Source organism: Hylobates moloch, unplaced genomic scaffold, assembly GCF_009828535.3.
Source record: "Hylobates moloch isolate HMO894 unplaced genomic scaffold, HMol_V3 SCAFFOLD_11, whole genome shotgun sequence".
NCBI lineage: Eukaryota > Metazoa > Chordata > Mammalia > Primates > Hylobatidae > Hylobates > Hylobates moloch.
Window position 1 is genome coordinate 49435440 of NW_026652286.1, and position 20370 is coordinate 49455809.

At 42.7% G+C, this 20370-nt stretch overlaps 1 protein-coding gene across 8 annotated transcripts in view; it reads right to left on the reverse strand.

The window, feature by feature from the left end:
• PAK1 (p21 (RAC1) activated kinase 1) overlaps positions 1-20370 on the reverse strand; it is a 158345-nt gene that overhangs the window by 61254 nt on the left and 76721 nt on the right. For 4 of the 8 annotated variants that reach the window (XM_032166994.2, XM_058424476.1, XM_058424474.1 and 1 more), the window contains exon 2: positions 10860-11067. In XM_032166994.2, the coding sequence (XP_032022885.1) occupies positions 10860-11049 (190 nt within the window). In that variant the 5' untranslated portion in view covers positions 11050-11067. Of the gene's footprint in view, positions 1-10859; positions 11071-16618; positions 16757-20370 lie in introns of those variants that run through there. The other 4 variants (XM_032166993.2, XM_058424475.1, XM_032166992.3 and 1 more) reach the window with 2 other exon arrangements.

The window sequence follows — 20370 nt, forward strand, 5'->3', positions numbered from 1 at the left end:
ATTAGAAAATTTGGGAACAGACTTGCCTACAATCATTAAGTAATTAAAATCCAAAAAGTCTGGCACCAAAGCCAAGGTTCTTTACATTCTATTTTACCTCCCCTAAAAAATTTCAAGTTGAATCAAGAAAACATACTTCAGTGTAATAAGAAGAAATGGCATTAAGAATTTGCCATGTATACAAACCATGATGTCAATATAGTATTTTTCTTCATTCTTATAATCCTACGAGATAGATATTACTACCGTCATTCTTACAATCCTATGAGATAAATACTACTACTGTCATTTTACAGATGAGGAAACTGAGTAATTTACTCATACAGCTACTGAGAGCTGGGATTTGAACCCAGGTCTGATTCCAAACATTCATTCTTCAGTATCTTAATGAGAACCATTTGCCTACATACCAAGTGCTAGGGTTTAAGCTATTTATGCACTTGGCAATTTCCCTCTCAGAAGCAGCTGCTTTGACAAAGAGAAGGCTAAGGGGTATACCAGGGCCCCAAGTCAAGCAGTCCTTTATGACGTAAGTCCATCTGTCTTTCTCATAGCCAGAATGCACTGGAACATGTGGCAGGGCTTTGGAACTACTTTCTGTTTCTAAATTCCCTCTGATCTAGTCACTTAGGGAAGTACAATTATATTTGTGTTTTATTTCAATTTTTATTTTTTATATCTATGCATGTTTATACATTATTTCTATTATATATAATTGATATACTATATAATACATCACAGGCATGAACTGTCAAATGCATAAGAAACTTTGGTAAAGGAGACCCAAAAAGAAAGTTAGCTCAAAGCATGAGTGGTTTACAGAAAAAAGTTCCAGGGAAATGAAATCATTTAATACATGAACACACAGGGTAATGCTAAAGTCAGCTCTGCTTCTACTGAGCACTCTTTACCCTGAAACCTTTGAATATATCTCACACATTCCCACCTCCAAGTTTTTGCTCGCTTTTTCTTCTCCTTTTTTGGAATGCTCTCTTCTCCTTCTCTCTATCTCAGCAATCTTTTAAAGACTGGCTCAGGTCCCACTTTTTCCAGGAAGGATTTCCTGACCTTTCTTCTTCCTGTTAATTCCCAAGACACTGAGTCTGCTACACCACCAAGCATCTAGTCATTTCCTGTCTTATATAATTCCTTGCTAGTTTAAAAATCCAAAATGTAAGCTTCTTGAGGATCAAAATTACCACTTCCAATTACAATCACTGTACTTCTGAATTTCAATACAGCACATGGCTTACTTACTTGAAGAACACTCTAGAAAATATTAGGGAATGGCCGGGCACGGTGGCTCACGCCTGTAATCCCAGCACTTTGGGAGGCTGAAGCAGGCGGATCACTTGAGGTCAGGAGTTCAAGACCAACCTGGCCAACACGGCGAAACTCCGTCTCTACTAAAAATACAAAAATTAGCTGGGCGTGGTGGCACGTGCCTGTAATCCCAGCTACTCAGGAGGCTGAAGCACGAGAATAGCTTGAACCGGGAGGCAGAGGTTGAAGTGAGCTGAAATTGTGCCACTGCACTCCAGCCTGGGTGACAGAGTGAGACTGTGTCTCAAAAAAATACAGAAAGAAAATATTAGGGAGTGACTCTAGAGACCATGATTCCATTCTCTGAGGAAAGAGGCCCAGGGATGTAAGTTGACTTGTTCTGATTCACAGAGCACATGACTGTAGTCCACCTCATCAAGTCTTTCACTATTTATTATACCCCTGATCCCTACTGAGATTTGACTGGAATCAACTACTAACTGAAATAACAGTTTAACATAGATTAGACGTGGAGTACAAGAATAGCAATGACTTGGTTGAAGTGGGAGAGGAGAGAAGTAAAAGGAACGGGGAAGTCTAGGTGGCAGGATTTAGCTTGGGTACTGTGTAATCTTTTTTTTTTTTTTTTGAGACAGAGTCTCACTCTTGTTGCCCAGGCTGGAGTACAATGGCGTGATCTCAGCTCACTGCAACCTCCACCTCCCCGGTTCAAGCAATTCTCCCTGCCTCAGCCTCCCAAGTAGCTGAGATTACAGGCGCCCGCCACCATACCCAGTTACTTGTATTTTCAGTAGAGACGGGGTTTCACCATGTTGCCAGGCTGGTCTCGAACTCCTGACCTCAGGTGATCCACCCACCTTGGCCTCCCAAAGTACTGGTACTGCAGGCATGAGCCACCGCACCCAGCCTGGTACTGTGTAATATTTAGACTGAGTATTCACCAGTTGGGGATCACCAGCAGAAAACAGGATTCAAGAGGCAGGAATACAGGAGAGAAATGGAGAAGTCATACAGTCCCAGAGCCACCTGGAACCCAATTAATCCCTTCTTGGAAGTAACAATCATCCCCTTCACATGTGTACAGCCCTTCACCAAGCTCTGCCAGTCACTGTCTCACTGGCTGATCACCACAAACCCAGGAGCTAAACAGCCGAGGTCAGGGAATTAAAAGAAATTTCTGTTAGTGGAAAGAATCTCAGAGGAAGGATTCAGTATTATTTTTGCCAGTAACTCACTGGGTGACCCAGGGAAAGTCTGAGTTTCAAGTCTTCAATCTGCAAAATAGGACAATGGTGCATGCTCTGTGTACAGATGAAGGTAAGTAATAAACCACCCTTCTGGAGAAGATAATACCTGAAAGAAGTCATAAAGGATGAATAGGGGTTAGCCAGACCGAGATGGGAAAGGGCATTTCCAAAAGAAACAGAATAAGCAGAGGCCAAGAGAAGTAAACTGTGATCTTTCTTCCATCTTTCCACCTGCTCAGCAAGTCAACCAAATTTCATAAACTCTTACCAGATTCACAAAGCACATGACTGCAGGCAGGAAGGCACTAAGAGCTTCGGACTGAGGGAAGACACGATGGAGAAAATAAACCAAACCTAGGATCCTGATGGTCCCATATCCCAGGGCTACAGTATCCCTGGGACTACTGCTGCGGTTGCAAATTTTTTATGATGACTAGAAGTATGTCTGCAGGAATCTGGTGAAAACTTATGTCCACACAAAAACTTGTATGTGAATGTTCACATTAGCTTATTCATAACAGTCGAAAAGTGAAGGCAACCCAAATGTCCCTCAAGTGACGAATAGATAAAATGTAGTACATCCATATACTATTATTCAGCCATAAAGAGAAATGAAGTCCTGATCCATGCTACAACATGGATGAATCTTGAAAACATTATGCTAAGTGAAAGAAGCCAGTCACAAAGGGCCATATGCTGTGTAATTCCATTTATATGAAATGTCCACAACAGGCAAATCCATAGGCAGAGAATAGATTAGTGGTTGCCAGGGGAGAAGGGAGAAATGAGGAATGACTGCAATTGAGTATGAGGTTTCTTTCTGGAGTGATGAAAATGTACTGGAATTAGTTGTAATGGTTGTACAATCTTACGAATGTACTAAAAACCACGGAACTGTACATTTTAAGATGGTGACTTGTATGGCATGTGAATTATATCTCAATTTTTTTAAAAAAGTGAATGTAATTTACTATATTAAGAAAATAATCAATTAATGCAGAAAAAAGCATTTGCTGAAATATGATATCAATCATGATTAGAAACTCTTAGCAAACTAGGATTACAAGGGAATTTACCTAATCTAATAAAAGGTAATTACCAAAAACTCTGGAGCAAACATCATACTTAATTCTAAAATGCTGAAAGCTTTTCCTGAGATTAAAAACAAGAGAAGGGTATTCCTCCTCACCACTTCTATTCATCATAGTACTGAAGGTATTAACCAGTGCAATTAGGCAAGAAAAAGAAGTAAAAGGAGGATTACAAAGAAAGAAAAAGAACTATTACAATTTACAGATCATGTGCTCATGTACATGAATACAGAAAACTCAACAGAAAAATCATCATGTCCCTGAGTAGGTAAAGATTTCAAAAATAGAACCACAAAGCATTAGAAAGGAAATAATTAATAAATTTGACCGTATTAAAATTCTATCTCACATCATGCCAAGCATCTGTCTAAGATTACAGGGGAATTTACTTAGTCTAATAAAAGCTAAGAGCACAGTAGAAGATATTTGTAACATATATAACTGAGAGAAGACTTATATCTAAATAAGGATTCCTATAACGATGTTAAGAATTCTTGGCTGGGCGCAGTGGCCCATGCCTGTAATCCCAGCACTTTGGGCGGCCGCGGCGGGCGAATCACCTGAGGTCAGGAGTTCAAGACCAGCCTGGCCAATATGATGAAACCCTGCCTCTACTAAAAAATACAAAAATTAGCCAGGCATGGTGGCAGGTGCCTGTAATCCCAGCTACTCGGGAGGCTGAGGCAGGGAGAATTGCTTGAACCCAGGAGGCAGAGGTTGCAGTGAGCTGAGATCGCGCCACTGCACTGTAGCCTGGGCAACAGAGCGTGACTGTCTCAAAAAAAAAAAAAAAAATTCGTTAAGTTATAGGAAATATATGTGCTTTGTAAACTAAAGAACTTTACAAACATGAGTTGTCATTAATATAAAAAACTGTTAGGTTTCTCAGCCCATTCATTAAGACAGAGAAACTCTGGTTGAGGTGAGAAAGAGGAAAGAGTCATCTTGATTTCATGTATCTAGAGATCTTCAGATTGAGAAAATGAAGTGGGAAAAGAAGCTTCCAACCTCACCCATCCCAACTTTAACCCTATCTCTGACCTAGACCACCTGGCTTTCTGATAGCATGGGAAATGAGGCTGACACTGCAAAATCCCATGTCTTGGTATAGCCATCAAAGTGTTAGCACAAATCACTGGCCTTTTTTAAAAAAAATTATTTTTAAGCAGCACCTCTCATTGGCTCCACTGAGCTAATCTGAGCTCAAGGCAGTAAAAAATTCCAAACTTGGAGAGATAAACACTGACATAGTCCAATGTTAAAATTAACTTTGCTAAACTCTTCCCAAGCTCAGAGAATTCCACTTTGCTTGTGAAAATGCAGCCAGAAAAAGATTTCAAACTAAATGCTGAAAGACTTCTTAGAATAAACCAAAGGCTCCAGATCCTAACCACAGGAACCAGGCTTTCCCACATGGAATTCTGCAACTCAGCATCACCTATTACAGGCCCTCAATTACAGCTTCTCTTTCCAATCATTTATGCATCCCCCAGGCACATACTGAGGCCATGCTAGAGAGGTCAGCATTAGGTAATGCCCAAAGACATTCTACCCACTGGCAGCTCAAATCTCAACCATTACTGCAGCCTACAGATCATTCTTCTTTCTCATCTCCCAAAAATCTCTCTAGAGACCCAAGACAACTCCTCTAGAAATTCTGACTCCAAAGGTCTGGATGGAATGCAGGTATCAGTATTAACCAATTAATTATGTTTGAGACAGAATTTTGCTCTGTCACCCATGCTGGAGGTACAGTGGTATGATCTCAGCTCACTGCAACCTCTGCCTCCTGGGTTCAAGCAATTCTCCTGCCTCAGCCTTCTGAGTAGCTGGAATTACAGGTGCCTACTATCACGTCCAGCTAATTTTTGTATTTTTAGTAGACACAGGGTTTCACCATATTGGCCAGGCTGGTCTGGAACTCCTGACCTCAAATGATCTGCCCACCTTGGCCTCCCAAAGTGCTGGGGTTAAAGGTGTGAGCCACCATGCCCAGCCCTTTTTTTTTTTTTGGTAATGGAGTCTCACTCTGTTACCCAGGCTGGAGTGCAGTAGCATGATCTTGGCTCATTGCAACCTCTGCTGCCCAGATTCAAGCGATTCTCCTGCCTCAGCCTCCCGAGTAGTTGGGATTACAGGTGCCTGCCACCACAACCGGCTAATTTTTGTATTTTTAGTAGAGACAGGGTTTTGCCATGTTGGCCAGGCTGGTCTAGAACTCCTGACCTCAAGTGATCCGCCCGCCTCGGCCTCCCAAACTTCTGGGGTCACAGGCGTGAGCCACTGCACCCTGCCCTGTATTTTTTAAAAGCACCATAAGGGAGTCCAACGTGTAATCAGGGTTGAGAACAACTAAGAGAGATAGTTATGTTACAATGGAACAGATAATTTAGGAAGACTTAGTTCCATACTCAGCCCTCCCACTTTCCACTTGTGAGACCTTGAGCAACTTACTTTTCTCTAAGCCTTAGCCTCCCCAACTAAAAATGAGTTGTTGTAGGTATCAAATAAAACAATAAATGAGGTTTCCATTTTTAAAAAACAAACCTCCTATTTGTATTGCATTTTAGTTTAGAAAATGCTTCTATATCTACTATGTCAAATGACAAAAGCCTACTAATGATATAGGATGAATGGGAAGTGAGGATACTGGAATGAAATTAAAAAAATAAATCAGAGTTAACAAATGTCAGTGGCTGGACTCAATCTATGTTATAAGTCCAGTTCCAGACAGAACTCTATGCAGCTGGTATAAATGCTCAAATACTACATGAAGGGCATATACCACTTCAAAGACTACCAACACTGCTGTGTATCCTTATAGGACTAAGTTGAGTAGCTTACTGGTTGATCAAAGGCTCCAACCAAAAGAAAAACACCTCAGACTTCTTTCATTTTGATGTATGCATTAATTATAGCCATCAAGGGTCTTAAAGCAAAGGGATGAAACCTATGTGCTCAGGGCAAATATAGAAAATCTATAACCAAAGGATGAAAGATTGTTAGATCATTTTGTGAGAACTTCTTATAACTCTGTATGTTTTCTACCTCTATGCTTTCAACCTACAGAGATGCAGTTTTGATCTTGAGGCTATGAGACGTATTTTCAGGATCAGATTTAGCCTAGGGTTACTTAGATTTAGCCTAGGATTTTCTACAGCTGTATCATTGAATAAAGTACTTTACAATGGCCTAGTTTCTTTTCACCTATATAGACAAGCCTGATCTAACCACGTCTTTGCAATATCTCATTTATGTAACTATAGGATTCTATTTTATTTTTTTTTTTTTTATTTTTTGAGACGATGTCTCGCTCTGTCGCCCAGGCTGGAGTGCAGTGGCACAATCTTGGCTCACTGCAAGCTCCGCCTCCTAGGTTCTCGCCATTCTCCTGCCTCAGCCTCCCCAGCAGCTGGGATTACAGGCACCCGCCACCACACCCAGCTAATTTTTTGTATTTTTAGTAGAGACGGGGTTTCACTGTGTTAGCCGGGATGGTCTCGATCTCCTGACCTCGTGATCCACCCGCCTCGGCCTCCCAAAGTGCTGGGATTACAGGCGTGAGCCACCGCGCCTGGCCAATTATAGGATTCTAAAGCTAAAAGAAACTGCACATGCCTACTGCTCTCTCTCCTTTACTAGATGAAGGCACTGACATCTACAGAGAAATAATTGACCCAAATCAGACAGCCAATTTATGGAAGAACCAACACTATAATCCCAATATCTAGACCCCCACTTTCCCATTTAGCACATAAGATTGTCCCTTCAGGTTCCAATGATGTCTGAAGGCTCTGCTTCCATCTGCTGTTTCAGACAGGAATCTTCTTTTTTAAAAATCAACTTTATTGAGATATAATTCACTTACCAAACAATTCACCCATAAAGTGTAAAATTCAATGGCTTTTAATATATTCAGAGAGCTGGACAGGTATCACCAAAATCAATTTTAGAACATTTCATCACTACAAAAAGAAACCCCACTCCTCTTAGTAATCATCTCCTAGTTTTAACTGCCTCTCCCTCTCTGCAGCCCTAGGCAACCGCTAATCTACTTTCTATCTATGAATTTACCAATGCTGGACATTTCCTACAAATAGAATCATACTATATGTGATCCTTTGTAACTGGCTTCTTTCACTTAACACAGCATTTTCAAGGGTCATCCATATCATGGCATGGATCAGAACTTCATGTCTTTGTTACCAAATATTTCATTGCATGGATATTCCACATTTTATTATTTATCTGTTCATCAGCTGATGGGGTATTTGGGTTGTTTCTGCTTTTGGCTATTATGAATGCTGCTATAAACATTCATGTACTGCTGGTAACTCTAGGTTTAACCTTTTGAGGAATTGCCAGACTGTTTTCCACAGAGGCTGCACCATTTTACATTCCCACCAGCAATTATGAGGGTTGCAATTTCTCCACATCCTCACTAAAACTTGTTATTATCTTTTTTATTATAGCCATCCTAGTGAGTGTGAAGTGGTATCTCATTGTGGTTTTGATTTGCATTTCCCTGATGGCTAATGATTTGAGCATCCTTTCATGTGCTTCTTCACCATTTGTATATGTTCTTTGGAGATATGTCTATTTAGAGATTTTGCCCACTTTAAAATTACTTGCAATAGTTCTTCTTCACATATTTTAGATACACGTCCATTATAAAATATGTAATTTGGGAAATTTTTCTCCTTTCTGTGGGTTACCTTTTTGCTTTCTGGATGATGCCCTTTGAAACATAAATGTTTTTAGTTTCGATGATGCCTACTGGATGAGAATCTTATTACCTTTCTAGTTTGAGTCAGCAAGAACAGTTTAAACTTTTTAATTTAAAAAGTCCTCTTTCACTACATGTAGACACTTGGTCTGAAAGCCTATTTATTTATAGAGATCAAGAGCACTGGTTGATAAGATACAATATTAAAAATAAATACACATCTAAATTGAGGGATAAACAAAGTGGCTATATATGTGGAAGAAGATTGCAGGGCATTTAACACTGCCTCAGATCATAGCCCTTGTACCAAGGAAGTTGGCAGCTGCTATATGAATGAATTAGTCAGGAAATCAGGGTTAAGCACCTTACCCGTATCTTTTATTTTATTTATTTATTTATTTTTGAGATGGAGTTTAGCTCTTGTTGCCTAGGCTGGAGTGCAATGGCACGACCTTGGCTCACTGCAACCTCTGCCTCCTGGGTTCAAGTGATACTCCCAGCCTCAGACTCCTGAGTAGCTGAGATTACAGGCGCCTGCCACCATGCCCAGCTAATTTTTTGTATTTTAGTAGAGATGGGGTTTCACCATGTTGGCCAGGCTGATCTTGAACTTCTGACTTCAGGTGATCCACCCGCCTCAGCCTCCCAAAGTTCTGGGATTACAGGCATGAGCCACCACGCCCAGCCTATTTTATTTTTTTAAGACAGGATCTCACTCTGTCACCCAGGCTGGAGTGCAGTGGCATGATCACAGCTCACTGCAGCTTCAAATTCCCAGGCTCAAGCAATCCTCCTGCCTCAGCCTCCCAAGCAGCTGTTACTACAGGCACACGCCACCATGCCCGACTTCCCCCCCACCCTTTTTTTTTTTTAGTAGAGACAAGGTCTTGCTATTTTGCCCGGGCTAGTCTCAAACTCCTGAGCTCAAGCGATCCTCCCACCTCAGCCTCCCAAAGTGTTGGGATTACAGGCATGAGCCCCTGTGCCTGGCCTTCTTTTCTATCCAAACCCACCAAACCCACAGGGAAGGGAAGGTGGAGTAGAAGGATTCATATACATAACGATACAAGCCCAATGTACTCATTAAAAGTCCTTATTATTTCTCATCTCACTTGTACAACATTTACAATACCTGAGATCTGCTTATAAGACATATCTGTATAAAGACACTACAAATGCAATGTGTCCGAAATCATCATCTTCCCTGCTCTCCAATCACCAACACTCCTAATTTGTTCATTCTTTCTATGTTCCCTATTTGGCTAATGACACTACCATCTACCATCTCCCCTGATCCATAGTTAGGCAATTATATTTTTCTACAAGATGAGATATTTTCTGCAATCCACCATTGTGCTTGTTGTATCTGCCCTACTGTTTCAGAATCCCAGTTCTGATTTTACCATGTAGTCTACTAGTTATGCCTCCCAGTTTCTATTCACCAACAAAGGAGTAAAGAGACAGAGACAAAGGAGTAAAGAGATAGAGAACTAACATTCAAGTACCTTCTGTGTGGAAGGTACTCTATTAGGAACTTTGTATGTAGTCTTCACAACAACCCTGTGAAATGATATCTCACTTTTAAAATAGGAAACTAAATAAAGGTCAAAGCAGTTAACTGACATTCCTAAGATCAGAAAACTGGTAAGTGGTGACCCAGCTCCATCTAAACCAGAAGCTCATGGTAACTACCTACACACAGAAAGCCAGTATCTTTAGCATGCCATAAGAACAGAGCCCACAAATATAAGGGGAACTTTACTTCAGAGCAACAGCCACTTAAATCAACATTTTTGGTACCAAACAAAAGCCATCTTTTGTTGTGGACACCAAAACCTTTATTTTACAACCTTGTCTACAAGGATCTTGGTGACTTTTTCATATACACTGTTAAATCAACAGTGTTAAAATCAACACTATTCATCATATGATTACTCTTCTATTAACAGAAGTTTTATCAATAAAAAGGAAATGAGGCTGCCCAGGATAATTTATTCATAGTAAACTCATGCTGAATGCTAGTTTATCTCTGCATCCTTTTCTCAGCTGTTACTTGCCATTCTTACTGGTATGTAGTCCCCAAACCTGAAAGTGGGACCAGGAAGCTGGAATAAAGAAAAGGCAATCAAGATTTTGAAAAGAAAAAATTTCCAATTGAAACTAACTCGGGGGGAAAAAAAATTCCAAATAAAGACATTTCAATTTTTCTTACACTTTGTGACTTCATAAACAGTTTAAGAATTTAAAAATAAATAAATCACTTCAGATTGTCCCAAATCTGGCAAGAGCATAATTATTCTCTTACAGTTTTGCTCAGATATAGTTAATAGAGTATAAAAATAGGTCTATTTTCCATTTTGCTTCAGCCACTGTAGGGAGAAAGGGAAATATTTAACCAGAAAAAAAGCATTAAAGGAAAATTAAGTCAAAGACAACAGATCTTTTATCCAGGTTACCCAAAATAATTTTTTTAAAGCATGCAAATGATAAGAAGAAAATCAAATACTATACTTTTATCTCCAGGTAAGATAGATCGGTAAAATCGGTCCTTCTTTTTCTTCTCCTCTGGGTTTGGAGGCAGAGGTTTAGAACCATGGTTTAGGGTTCCAGCATCTTTGCTGCCGGCTCCAATCATAGTGCTGGTATTTCTCATCGGAGGGGCTGGGGGTTTGTCTTGAATGTCTAGGCCGTTATTTGACATTGTCACCACCAGCAGCAGCTACTAGAATCAGAAATAAGAACAATATAACTTTTATTATTTTTGACCAAAAGGAAATACATGTTAAAAAATTGCAAAGAATCAAAATTATACAGCCCTTCCTTCAGGTCCAGTTCAAGTCCTTCCACTGCACACCATGATATTGCTAACACTCACTGATGTAAATGCCTACTATGTGCCAAGCACTAATGAAAAATCACAATATCTTGCTTTTCTTTGCATTCCCATTCCGAGACAGTGAAGAGCACGGAAAACCATTATGATGCAGCTGAAAGCAGAAACTAGGCCTAGCAAAAAACTGTGAATCCCAGTACCACTTACTAACTTTAGAGAAATTCTTTAACCTCTTAGGTTTCATTTATTCATCTATGTGAAGATTAAATAAAACTGCTAACAGCATTCCACATAGTGAGTTCTCTGCCAACCTCTAATTTTATAACCTTAGACAAGTTACACTTTCCCTCTCGGGAATGGACTGTATCAAGGGTCAGCAAAGCTGCTGTTTTTGTAGACAGTTTTATTGGAACACAGCCACACCCATTCATTTATAAATTGTCTATGGCTTTTTTTTACCTGATGCTGGCAGAGTTTAGTAGTTGCAACAGAGACTGTATGTCCACAAACCTAAACTATTTACTATCTTGCCCTTTATAGCAAAAGTTTGCTAACCCCTGAGACTACATAATCTCTCCAGTGTCTCCCTCCTCTAAAATTCCACCTTGTTCTTTATAAAAAAAAAAAAAAAAAAAAGAGAGAGAGAGAGAGAGAGAGATGGGATTCTTGCTCTGTTACCCCAGGCTGGAGTGCAGTGGTACAATCATAGCTCACTGCAGCCTCAAACTCCAGGGCTCAAGAAATCCTCCCCACTCAGCCTCCAGAGTAGCCGGGACTACAGGCATGCGCCACCATGCCCGTCTAATTTAAAAAAATTTTTTTAGAGACAAGAGTCTCCCTATGTTGCCCAGGCTGGTCTCAAACTCCAGGTCTCAATCAATCCTCCCACCTCAGTCTCCCAAGCAGCTGGAATTATAGGCGAGAGCCACTGTGCTTGGCTTTCTTCTTCTAAATATAAAATGGTCAATGCAGTAACCATCCTGTCCTATATGGTGCAGAATTTACTGGCAAAATCTCCACTACTTCTGAGAAACAGTAGAATAAAATCTAAAAGATAGGGGATAGGACAAGCACGGTGGCTCATGCCTGTGATCCCAGCACTTTGGGAGGCCAAGGCAGGTGGATCACTTGAGGTCAGGAGTTTGAGACCAGCCTGGCCAACATGGTGAAACCCCCTCTCTACTAAAAATACAAAAATTAGTCAGGCATGGTGGCGGGTGCCTGTAATCCCAGCTACTAGGGAGGCTGAGGCAGAAGAATCACCTGAATGTGGGAGGCAAAGGCTGCAGTGAGCCAAGATCGCACCACTGTATTCCAGCCTGGGTGACAGAGGGAGACTCTGTCTTTAAATAAATAAAGACGGGGGGCGGGGCGGGGGGGGAGGAGGATTCCCTATCACACATTATCAATAGTTTTAATGAAAATATGTAAATGTCCTTGACAATGGATACATATGAATGTATCCAGAGTTAAAAATATTTCTCACTAGTCTTCCATGCTGCAGTAGAAATTATACATTTAACCATTACTATTTAAAATATAAGCTCTTTGGAGTTAAACACAACAGTGCTTTAGAGAATAATGGGTTCAAAAAACCAGCACAATAATTACCAAGAGCTTTTAGAAATATAGATATCCTGGTTTTGCCCCCATAAATTTTGATTTAGAATGGCTGAGTTAAGGCCTAATTCTGTATTTTGAAAATTAGTGATTCCAATGCCAGTCAGATTTGAATACTACCGCTTTAGACATCAATTACCTAAAATACTATGAATAAAATCTGTAGGAGTTTTTTTTTTTTTTTAACAATTTCTAATAAAGAACTGACACCCCCACATCCAGTTTTTTCCTCAATCCTTTATCCAAGAGCTGTCAATAACCTTAGAACACACTACTCTTCTACTTTCAAAACCCTTCACTGGCTGGGCGCAGTGGCTCACACCTGCAATCCCAGCACTTTGGGAGACAAAGGCGGGCAGATCACGAGGTCAAGAGATTGAGACCATCCTGGCCAACATGGTGAAACCCCATCTCTACTAAAATGCAAAAAATTAGCTGGACATGGTGGCGCGTGCCTGTAGTCCCAGCTACTCAGAAGGCTAAGGGAGGAGAATCACTTGAACCCGGGAGGCAGAGGTTGCAGTGAGCTGAGATCACACCACCGCACTCCAGCCTGGCAACAGAGCAAGACTCCGTCTCAAAAACAAAACACCCTTCATTGACATCTCAGGATAAAAGCTGATGTTTTTAGCTTGCTTTTAGAGGCCCTCTGTTATTTGACCAAATGCACCCATTAGCCTCATTTCCCACCGCTACCACTCCAATTTCCCTTACACTCTATCCACACCCAACTTCTCCAAGTTCTTCAAATATCCCATAGCTTTTACACCTCTATGCTTTTGTGCATGCTGATCCTTCTGCCTAGAATACCAATTTCCCTATGCTTCAGCTATGAATTCACTCATCCTTCAAGGCTTAATTCAATTGTTATTTCTTCCATGAACCCATTTGGAAATGTGTCCTCACCACTTCAAGAAGTTAGGTGCCCCCTCCTCCATATTCCCAAAGCAATGGGTAACTTTCCAGGTTATCCCTTCTATTATTGCTATTATAATTGTTTACAGGTATGTCTTCCCTGGGAGCCAGAATGTTCCTCAAATGTTGGGCCTAGTTTTGTCATCTTTGCAATCCAACAATGCTTTATCTAGTATCTAGCTCATAGTGAACTCAAATATTTTAATTAATCTAACTTTGCATAAAGATATGTACCTTGCCTTTAGGAAGTCTAGTACAGACAAAATTCAAGGTCCTTCACTATCTGACATCGACCTGCCTTATCAACTAAGCCACTACACCTAGACACAGCCTAATTCAAACTAATTCAAACCTCAGAAATCTGTTCCACTGTACTTGTATTCTTATTTACTTATACATACACACACAGACACACACACAAACACACATCCCAACGTGTTTCCTGTCAATGATTTCTCCCTTCTCTGACTGATAAAAATCTTACTCATCCATCAAGGCCAAACCCTAACCCCACTTCTTTGCGTAATTCATCCTGACCCACCTTTGGCAAACCAACTGCTCCTTGTCTTTTTGAACAAAAGAAATCAAGCAAGCAAGGACAATCTTGTTAATGCAGATTAACCCTGATGTGCGTTTTATCCATTTCTTCCAGTTTCTGTTCCCAGATTTACCTTTGTTTTCCTCCCAACTGTAACTCAAGTCCCTCAGCCCCCCAAGAGAACTTTTACTGTTTCAGTTCTCAAGTGTACCTTCCCACTCCAGGCTGCCAGTTCCAAAATTATACTCCCTGCAGCCATCTGATACCCTAGTCAAGTCCTTCCTTGCCTCCCAGGTCCTTCAACCAACAGCTTCATTGAATGTAACTCCATTTCAGGCCCACAGCCCACGATTATGCCAAGAAAGGTTTCACCAACCTTCCTGATACAGGCTTTTCTCCATTTCTCAGTCCTTTTACTATGTTTGGAGAATTCTGTGGTAGATCTTCACTTTCAAAGAGATTCCATTATTACTTAAAACCTAAAATATGCATTGGAATCTAATATTTCAATTCTTTTACTACATTCCAGCCTAGGTCATCCAGCCTGTGCTTGAAAAGTTGCAATGACAGGAAATCTAAACTCTCCAAAGACTGTCTATTCTATCTTCAGCCATCTCATTTAATGAGTTATCACTTATAATAAGCTCTTACACTGCATTGCAATAATTTGTTTACACATTTGCTTTCCCTTTCATCCCTCTCCCCTGCTAGACTTAAACACCTCAAGAACAAAGTTCATGTCCTACGTATTTCTCGATCTGCAACACCACGCCTGGCACAGAACAGGTAATCAATAAAGATTTGTTGAATAAACAAACGAATGAATAAACAAAGAAAAAACTTCCATCTGTTAGTACTAAATCTTGTATCTTAGAGCTATTCAGAAAAGACCACTATTTCTTCCCCAGACAGAACTTTAGATACCTGAAATAATCTTTTGAGACCTCCCAAATCTATTTTCTCAATGCCAAACATTTCCAGGACCTTCAACTATATTCACAGAACACAATTTTGTGCTTTCTTAATCACTTCCTTCTGAACTCACTTAACTTAAGGTTTCTATACGACTTTCCAGCTTCCCTGCAGCCCTCCAACAAGCCCTTTCTTATAGGTTCTCCGCAAGTCTTTCCTGTTTTTACCCTCATTGATCCTCCAATGGTCATTCTGTATATCTACACTCATCATAATAATTAGCACATTTTAAAACCTGTACCATTTTAAACTTTGTTTACAGGAAAACAGGTCCAAAACAACAAACATGCTCAACTTTTGAATAAGGTGAGTAAACACACCTTAATCTTCTAATAGTCTCTGTAGACCAAAAGTTTGGAAGGATGAAAAACCAATGCCTCAGATGTGCTGCAATATAAAGCTAGGCATGAGGCCAACATTATAACAGCTCAGATAGCACCATTCTATCCATCCTGGACAACAAATGAATACAACAGACAGAGAGAAAGACAGAGCGATCACATTTTACCAATGCCCCAGAGGCTCAGGGAACCCAATAATTTATGAGCAACTAATTATATTGAAGCATTAATTATGAATCAACTGAATGACTCTATAATAAATGCAGGATCACTGTGAGGTTTCAAAAGGTAGGGCAATATTTTAAAAGATTACTGGAATTAAAGTCAGGAGACCTAGGTTTAAGTCCTGGCTCTGCAATTTATAAGCCATCGCCCCTGTAGAAGTCCCATCACCTATGACCTGTAATTTGATGTTTCTCGCTATGCAGTCTCTAGACTTAATACTGGTCAAGAGGCAACCAAGGAGGGGAATTGATTTGTGCCTCTTTTGAAGCATGCTATACAAGGCATAAAGATACAGTGCTACAGAAGAAAGACGGGAAAGAAAACACTTTTCAAGTAGCCACTGAAAGGGTGACTCTGTAGGCTCAGACTCAGACCACGACACACCGGTTGCAGTCAAGAGATCTTTATTGGAGGAGTCCGAGGGAGAGCCGAAGCGGAAGAAGAAAAAGAGCGAGGGCTTTGCAGCCTCCGTCTTTTATGCCTAGGGACGTTACGTGGGGGTCGCTGGTTGGCTGAGGGGCTGGGTCTAGGCTGAGGCAGGAAGGCGTGACCTCTGATCGGCTCCTTTTGGTGGGCCTGTGTTGGGGAGGAAGAAGAACCCGGAACCAGCGCCATTAGGGTGCTCCTGTTACCTAACATTCCTCCCTTTTTTGTTTTTTAAGAAGTGGGGAGGTGGGCGTCGCTGTTCGTTTGGCTACTTCCTGCTGAACGGGGGCGTCATGGGGAAGGGATATTGGAGGACTGTAGGGGCAGAGTAACAGCAGGAGGCTAAAGAAGACGGCGCTGAAGGTGAACACTTCCCGGGGTGTGAAGTCTAAAAACGTGCCTTGTAAGTAGAGGTCATCTATGGACGCGAGCCATCCGTATGGCAGAGAAGGATCTGCTATGAGCCACGTATCTTCTTGGAGGGCCTGGAGGAAATCTAAGAAATTACAGGTCCTGGAGGTGGAGGCCATGGGTAGGTGAGTCCTGGTTGCCTTCTTCAGTTGCTAGGAGTTGGTAGTGCCTAATGAGAAGCTGGTTAAAAGTCTGGTTAGATAAGGAGATTTGTTGTCACATGAACTTTATTAGGCAAAGGAGGAGGGTACAAAAGGCCGCTATTCCTAGGAGGGGTCTGAGAAATGGTAGGACCCAAGCTAAAAGAGGCATTTTTAGAGTGTCCTAGAAGGGGGAACGAGATTCTGAGATGCGTTGTCTGGTTTCAGAAGCTTTTTCTTGTATACGCCGGGCAGCATCCCGCACTATTCCTGACTGATTAGTGTAAAAACAACACTCTTCCCCTAAGAAGATGCAGAGTCCTCCTTTTTCAGCAGTGAGGAGGTCTAGGCCTCGGCGGTTTTGGAGAGTCACTGCTGCTAAAGAGTCTATTTGAGATTGTAAAGTAAGAATAGATTTTGTTATTTCCTGTAAACTGTCTGAGAAATCTTTTGAGAGGGTGTGGTAGTAGGATAATGACGTGGACAAGCCGGCTATTCCAGTCCCTGTGGCAGTGGCTATTTCTAATCACGGCTCTTCGCTGATGGACTTGAGCTTTGAGGGGTACTGATAAGGTCTGATTCCCTGGGGCAATGTCAATGTGGGGACTTAGAAAGACTAAGGTGCAGGTGCCTGTCCAGTTAGTGGGGAGGCAGATATAGGTTGACATTCCACATAAGAAGAATATGCCTTGGCTGGGTAGACAGAACTCGTTATGTATGTTAAAAAGGTGTGTGAGTTTGGTGTTTTCATTCTCCCATGCTCCTAGAGTACTTGCTAAGGTGGCTCCAGTGAGTGGCTGGAAAGGGGTGTTGGGAGTAAACTGAGTGGCTCCCTGTGTTTTATTTTCCCATTGGAGGAAAAAACGTTTTGTATCTACTAGCAGCCATTCGAGAGAGCGATTGAAAGAGGGGATGAGAAGGCACTCACTAGTGGTGGGGGCGCTGCTACAGGGAGTCCAGGGGTGAATGGTCATGCAGGGAGTATGTCTGCCATTACAGAACCCGGACTATTTGTTGAGTAGGGAGGAGGTGATGATTTTGGGGGGCCCAGAGAAGCGGACAGGCTGGTTGAATGGAGCTGTTTGGGTGACTTGAAAGCTAGCATGATCCATTGGGGCTTGAAGTTGTAAGGTGTAATTACACTGATGTGGTGGTAGGTGCCCTAGAGGCAGGCCAGATGACAGGTTGCGTTGTATGCATAAAGGGGCTTGGAAAGTTAAAATAGTATTTGTGGTTACAGGGCCGTGTATGGGCTTTTTATTGCTTGTGTAACGGGTGATGTTGGAAATGTAAGAAAGCAAAAGTTGGGTTGCACGTCCTGTCATGGTATTTTTGGTCGTAACAGAGGTGGGGAAGTCAGCCAATGACTGCATGTTTAGAAGTTGGAAAGGGTCTTTTCCTTCATAACGAGGGTGGTAGGTCAAGTTGGTGAAGACCTAGTTTTTTGCGGGAATGGGAGTGGCAACATAGCCAGAAGTTGATAGAGAGATACACAGCCAACAGTCATTTGCCAGGGAAGGATTGGACTGGTTTAACAGAGTGTGAGTTAAGTTGAGTCTTGTAGAGGTAATTAGGAGCTAGTGGAAGGGGAGAGGTGGTTGTCTGAGGTGAAGGAAGTAGGAGGGACACATAGGCAAAGAGTAAAAAGGAAGGTAAAGAGGGTGCTCCGGAAAACGAGACCATTTTATCTAGTATGAGTTCTTTCACTTATCTTTTTAAGGAGGAAACGGTCGTTCCTCAGGATTAGTGGTAGGAGCCTTTTAGTCTGGGATGTTTCTTTCTGAAATAGGAGGTGCAAGTCCTCTAATTGTTCACAGGTGTCTTGGGATTCCTGAGCTGATGATCCCTGACTATGGGAGGGCCAGAGGTGGAGACAGCGCCCCAATACTCCTGCAGAACCGAGAAAGTAGCTCTGGTATTAAGGAGGAAAATGACGAGAAGCCCATCCACTGTAAGAGGCACCTTGGGCTCCTGCGTGGTGATGGTGTGTGTCGGGGAAGAGGTCCTAGGGCCCCGTCAGTCGTAGGCCGCTAACCCAATGAGATCGGCTTCAGGACGGGGGTCTGGCCCAGCTCCCCCGAGGGAGCTGGGGCAGTCGGTCGCCCAGTGGCCGGATTGTTGGCACTTGGGGCACGGTCTTTTGGGTGGCCTGGGATTAGGACACTCACGAGCCCAATGACCTTCGTTCCCACATTTAAAGCAGGGTCCAGGGGGTTGGCGGTGAGTGGTGGGCATAGAGGCATGGCGTCTGATAGGCTGGGTTGAGGCCTTGAAGGCCTGAGCCAACATCTGGCACTTTTGCCTCCTTGCCTGCTCATCACGGTTGTGGTAGACTTTGAATGCGGTGGCGAGGATCTCGGTCTGCGGGGTAAAGGGACCTCTGTCTAGCTTTTTTAGTTTGGCCCGAATGTCTGGGAAGCTTTGTGCGAAGAAATGGGACATGAGAAGTTGCCTGCCGTCGGGGGCTTCGGGGTCTATGTTGGTGTATTGTTGGAGTGCCTGTGTAAGGCGGGCGAGGAAGGCGGACAGGTTTTCATGTTTTTCCTGAATGATTTCGTGAAGTTTTTCAAAATTGACTGCCTTTTGGGCTGCCTTGCGGAGACCTGTTATTAAACAGGTGGCGAAGTGGTCTCGGGCCAAGACACCGTTCTGGGAGTTATAGTCCCAGCCAGGGTCGTGTTCGGGCACTGCCTGCGCCCCGATGGGTAGGGCTGGGGTTGTTTGGTGAACCTGATCTGCGTAAGTACGGGCCTGCTCCTAGACCGTTCTGCGCTTCCTGAGAAGGAGGGGGTTAGAGAAATTCTGATGTAAGAGGTGGAGTTAGAAGCGTATGAGCCTAAGCGTTGACAAGACAGTCACAGAGAAGGGAACATGGACAGGAACAATATATTTTGTTCGTGTAACTTCTGTAAGAGGGGCGGGGACGGAAAGGTGTGATGTGGAACGAGAGGTGGGAGGGCCGAGCGGCGGAGGGGAGGGAGCTGGAGCGGTTGTGGAGGAAGGGGAAAGGAGAGAGAGGTTGGGGGAAGTGGTAAAGGGCGGGGCTGCCGCTGGCCGGGCGGCGGCCGGAGGGTGGGGCTGAGGGTGGTGATATGGAGTTAAGATTGGAGGAAGGTGAGGGCAGCGATACGATGTTGAGGATTATACGGGGCTGTGGGCATAGGGGATCTCTTCCCATTCTCCTGTTCGCTCACAATATTTAGAGGCCTATAAATGGGCCATTTATTTTGGTTGTTTAACGGGTTGTGAATTTGATTAAGCGTTTAGGTTTGAGGTCAGCGGCAAGGCCTAGGGTAGCCAGATTGTCTAGAAGGCATTTTAGGGGAGAGTCGGCTGGCAGGGATGCGGAGCCTCCCATAGTGGGAGAAGGGGCAGTGATGGCTAAGAGGGCGTCCCCTAATTAGCCGAACACTGTAACCAGGTTCAGAGCCTTCGGTTGGTCGTCACCAAGGCGAAGGGACTGAAGGGCCAACAGGATGGCCGAGGGACCGTGAGCCACCTGGTACCAGGATTTTGTATGTAGCCAACAGTATGGCGCGGGGCGGAGGCTCAGGCCGGAGGGGCGAGGAGGAGAGGGAGAAAACTCCGTTCCCTGTGGGTC